Source organism: Onychomys torridus, chromosome 2, assembly GCF_903995425.1.
Source record: "Onychomys torridus chromosome 2, mOncTor1.1, whole genome shotgun sequence".
Lineage (NCBI taxonomy): Eukaryota > Metazoa > Chordata > Mammalia > Rodentia > Cricetidae > Onychomys > Onychomys torridus.
The window spans coordinates 123323673-123328462 of record NC_050444.1 but is presented as its reverse complement, the minus strand read 5'-3'; the positions used below and the strand labels follow the sequence as shown (position 1 = coordinate 123328462).

At 53.9% G+C, this 4790-nt stretch overlaps 1 protein-coding gene across 2 annotated transcripts; it reads right to left on the bottom strand.

Moving 5' to 3' along the window:
* Positions 1 to 635: 635 nt before the first annotated feature.
* Positions 636 to 4790, bottom strand: Pars2 (prolyl-tRNA synthetase 2, mitochondrial). 2 transcript variants are annotated; one of them, XM_036178511.1, is made up of 2 exons: positions 4723 to 4790; positions 636 to 2786 (listed from the first exon to the last, which is right to left on the bottom strand). In XM_036178511.1, exon 2 carries the CDS (start codon positions 2771 to 2773, stop codon positions 1346 to 1348), a length of 1428 nt encoding a protein of 475 aa, XP_036034404.1. In that variant the 5' UTR covers positions 2774 to 2786; positions 4723 to 4790; the 3' UTR covers positions 636 to 1345. The 2 variants fall into 2 exon arrangements, with proteins under 2 accessions (XP_036034404.1, XP_036034405.1); XM_036178512.1 differs by lacking the exon at positions 4723 to 4790 and adding an exon at positions 4386 to 4715 and having other exon boundaries at positions 642 to 2786.

Genomic DNA, 4790 nt, shown 5'->3' with positions numbered 1-4790 from the left:
CTTGTCTAGCTGCAGCTACTCTACAGTAACCCCACCCTTAAACACGGTCACATTTCCCAGTGCATCGATCTGCCAAGCCCTAACGGCTCCTGGGACCTGCTGTGGAGCCCTGATGCCTTTCTTTGATTTATCTGTGGCAAGTTGGTTTTATTTAGGATCACCTAGGAGATTTGTGAGGCTCACCTCTGGATGTGTCTGTGAGGGCCTTTCCAGAGTGTTAGCCAAGGTGGGGAAGACCCACTTTGAATATGGCACTATTGCATGCAATTGGGAACTGCACATGTGGAGATTACAGGGGGCCTGGGATGGAGAGCCCAGCTGTGTTCCTCAGGTGGATGCTGGAGCAATGAATGCAGACGGCTGTGCTATGGAGTCCAGCCCCTACTCCCATCCCCACAGAATCTAGTCAGCTCTCAACCAGTCACTCCTTTGTGGCTCTGGAATTCAACTCAGAACCCAGGGCGAGGTCACTGTGGGGGCTGGAGCATGCTGCCCCTGAAGTCTGGAAGAAACAGTTCAGAGCACATTTTCCCAGCCCCTTGTCCCCTGCCCAGTAAGTGCAGAGAAGCAGCAAACTATTGGGTGTACTGCTGAGACAGATGCTATTTTTGTTTCAAATTCACACACAGCAGAGCTCATCCCAAAGGCTTGACTTTATTCAATCAGTAGAACATGATCTCAGTGCTGATGTGAACACAGCAGGGTCAAGTCTCCAGAGGTAGTTTCGGGCCATCAGGAAGTTACGACAACTTTTTGGGAAGCTTAGGGGAATAAGGAACCAGATCCATGTGTCCAGTGGAGTCACTCATGAGAGCGCTAAGGACCTTACAGTCCTAACTCCATCTCCCATGTCCAAATGGGAGTCCCCAACCCCAGGAGGGAGCAGGTATGTCAGGTCATTGGTGAGTTAGCAGCAGGTGCCTGGCTCTCTGGAGCTCTTGGTTCCTCGGGGTAGAAGGGCCCTGCTCTCTGGATTGAATGAAGTGCACCCACATGGTCAGACTGTGGGGTGAGGTTGGGGAAGCGAGGCCCCCAGCTTTCAACCATTCCCGTCTTACAAACAGAAACTCAGCTTTTCCAGGGAGTGATGCAGGTCTCTTTCTCACCTTTCAGTCTCCTAACAGAAGTGTCATGTTCAAAAGGAATGGCACATGGTAGCATGACCAGCCCAGAGGCTCAAGTTAGTGACTAAATACAAACCGTCACAAGCAAGGAGTACAGGTTTCCCTAACATAGTCTCACCTCCCACAAGAAGCCATTTCTAGAGAGACCAACCAAGAGAGAGGTACAGGGAACTACAGTGTCACCGTGGACACCAGGCCTGGGGACAGGTGTGCTTGGGCACTTAGACGACATGCACACCAGTCAGTAGTTCCAGGATTCCCTCTTTGGTGAGGAAGACCACCTCACCAGTGTTCTGGCATTGGACCTCAAAGTATGCAGGGTCCTCCAGGGCCCTCTTGCCGGCAATGATCACGAAGGGGTAGCCGAGCTTGGTGGCGTCCTTCAGTCTGTTTCCGATGGTCAGGTGCGTCCTGTCATCCAGCAGGACCTCCCCTCGGAGCTGGGCCACGGCCTCCATGATGTCATCGTATAAGTGCTCCACAACCTCTGTGGCTGCTGCCTCCTTACTGCCCTTCTTAGGAGGGATGAGGCAGACTTGGTAAGGAGCCAGCAGGCTGGGCCAGCGGATGCAGTCCTCTGTAGAGAGAGCTTCAATGGCAGCAGCCAAGATCCGAGTGACTCCCAGGCCGTAGCACCCCATTTCAGCCAGCGAAGATTCCCCGCGGGCATTGGTAAACTGGGCGTTGAAAATGGAGGAGTACTTGGTACCGAGGTAGAAGGTGTGCCCCACCTCAATGCCTTTGGTTTCTGTCAGTGGACTCTGGCAGTCAGGGCAGGTTTTTTGTGACAAGTCTAGTATCTCCGCGTTGGCTGAGAAGTGGCAGCTGGGACAGACTACAAGGCGGTCCTCTCCAATATCCACTGGTAGCTGGAATTCATGGGACATTGTGCCCCCGATGCTGCCCACATCGGCCCGGGCTTTCATCCATCGCAACCCCAGCCTGTCAAACAGTCTACAGTAAGCATCACACACCAGGCTGTAGGTCTCCTGGGCAGCCTCAGAGGAGGAGTCAAAGGTGTACATGTCCTTCATATAGAACTCCCGGCCACGGAGAAGACCGAAACGGGGCCTCGGCTCATCCCGAAACTTCCTTGTAACCTGGTACAACAGTAAGGGAAGCTGCTTGTAGGACAGTGTCTTCTGGGAGGCCACCAGGGCGGTGACTGCTTCCTCATGAGTCGGTCCCAAGCAATGCTCTTTGTCATGCCTGTCTCTTAGCCTCAGCAGTTCTCTGCCCATCAGGTCCCAGCGGCCAGTGGCTCGCCACAGCTCAGCTGGGCTGAGGCTGGGCATGTTGATTTTCTGCCCCCCGATGGCCTGCATCTCCTGGTCTATGACCCTCACAAGCTTCTCCATGGCACGGACCGTGTAGGGCATGAGGTGGTAACAGCCGGGGCTTGCTGGGAGGATCAGGCCCACTTGAAGCATCAGCCGTTGACTCTTACAGGTCAAGTCGCTAGCTCTGCCCTCCAGGGAAAGCACCTGGTCTTCCCGAAGGTTCTGAGGCTGGAACATGCGGGACAATACCAAGCGCTGCCCTCTCCCTGGTTCACAGTGGTGGCACTTGGGGACAACGTACCTGGAGTGCTGGCGGCTGCAGGCAGCCAAGGCAGACAGTGTTCTGCATCTTGTCAGCAGCCCTTCCATGACACCCTAGTACCTGGAGAAAAAAACGAGTCACGTGCGGATGACTGTTAACTGGATTCTCAGCACTGGCTCCAACTAATTCCTGAGACAGAAGCTCATCTTGGGAAATGTCTAACTAATAGCCCAGCAGATCACAGTACCACTTCTCTTTAAGAAATGAAATTCAGCTGGGGTTAGTGGCACATGCCTTTAATCTCAGCACTTGGGAGGCAAAGACAGAGGCTAGCCTGGTCTACAGAGTGAGTTCGAGGGCAGCCAGGGCTATGTGGGGACCTTTTTCAAAGAACAGCAACAAAAGAAATTCATATTCTTCTGATTATAAAGATGTAACAATCTACTGTGGAGACAGCATGCAGTGGTGCACGCACAGGTTCTGGATAAGGCAGCCTGGGTTCCAGGCCAACTTCCCACTGGAACTTCCTGCCACCTAGCACATGTCTCCTGTGTACTAAAGTTTTCATCATGAAATGGTAAAAACCACCAGATTGGCTTTGTGTGTTTACCGTGGGCATTTTTAAAAGGTGGGGAAATCTTGATTCTTACAACAGTCTTGGCACATACTTTGTGCTTGGTGATGTCTGCTTTCACTACTCTTTTAGGAAACCGGGGAAAGAACCGGAAACAATCAACTGTAATCCCCCAGCCAACAGCTGAGGGCGGTTTTTCCATTCCTTGTCTCCATCCCCACCCTCCACTTTATGTCAATATTGCCAGGCACTGTGGCACATCCAGCAGTCCCAGCACTTGGGAGCCAGAGGTAGGATTACTACACGTTCAAGGCCAGCTAGCTTGGCACATCAGAGTTCCAGGCCATCTGAGGATATATAATGAAACTCCGCCTCAAACACAAATGTCAGTATTGTCTTGACTGCCCTTCTCATCGCACGTTGCCGGCCAGTCTGCACCTTGACTCACTGTCCAAACTGTCTGTTGAACTTCAGACCTGTTCTTCGGAGGACACAGTACACAGCTATTTGACACTTGGTGACCCAGAGTCTCTTTTGACTGTGCTGCCCCTGCAGATCTGAGTACCGCCCTGTAAGGCACGAGAAGCACCCTCCGGCCAAACCAGAAACCAGCCCTCATCTACTCTGCTCCTCACCACTGTAGATTCTTTAGTCCTCTGGCGCTGTCTGCTCTCCACCTGACCATGCACCCCAGACCAGCTACCATCATGTTTTACTCGGCCTGTTAAAAGAGCTCACTACTGGTCTCCTTCCACTTTGAACTCTTCAAAACACAGGCAGCAGTAGTGACAGTTTCCTGCTGCCCAGGGAGTGCACGCAGATCCCCCGTGGAATGCCCTCTCTTTTCCCCTGCCCTCTCTGTTCCAGGTACACACTACACGACTCAACACACGATCCAGCCTAGAAAGCTGTACACAAAGCGCTTCCAAGTGCCCGGTACACACAAAGTGCCGTAAAGGTTTGGCTCAATTCATAGGCTCTGAGATGGGGAAGTCAACATGTGTACGGCGACAGCAAAGGGCACAGGGTCCTTCTGGAATGCAGGAACTCGCCTCCAAGTCCCACCAAGTTCCCACTACTGACAGAGCGACATAAAACAGCACCCGGCTCTAAACTGTCTCGGTCTTCACCAGGGGTGACCCTACCCGAATAGGGTCACTCCATCCCTCTTCAAAACACCAAGGCGGCTGAACCACCAGGTCGTCCCCGAGGCTGCTCCAAAATGGGCCCCTTTGGGAACTCGGACTCTCCGGGACACGCAAGGCTGGCCGGGGCGGAAGTGTTGCCCTCAGATACAGCGGGGCGGGGGTGCTGAGACCCGTAAGGACTCGACTACCCAACTTGTCTGTGGTTGTGACTCCGCCCGACTCCAGGACAGGGCGCACGCGAGAAAGCAGACACCAGCTCCTGGGTGCGCGCGCCCAGAAACTGTCCCTAGATTCGCCGGGCCCTCCCTGACGACCCTCAAGCCTCCACGCTCACCAGCAGCACTACACCTGCGCCGCCCGCTCGTCCGTCACGCGAAGCCAGCGCGCCTGCGCCGGTGTGGC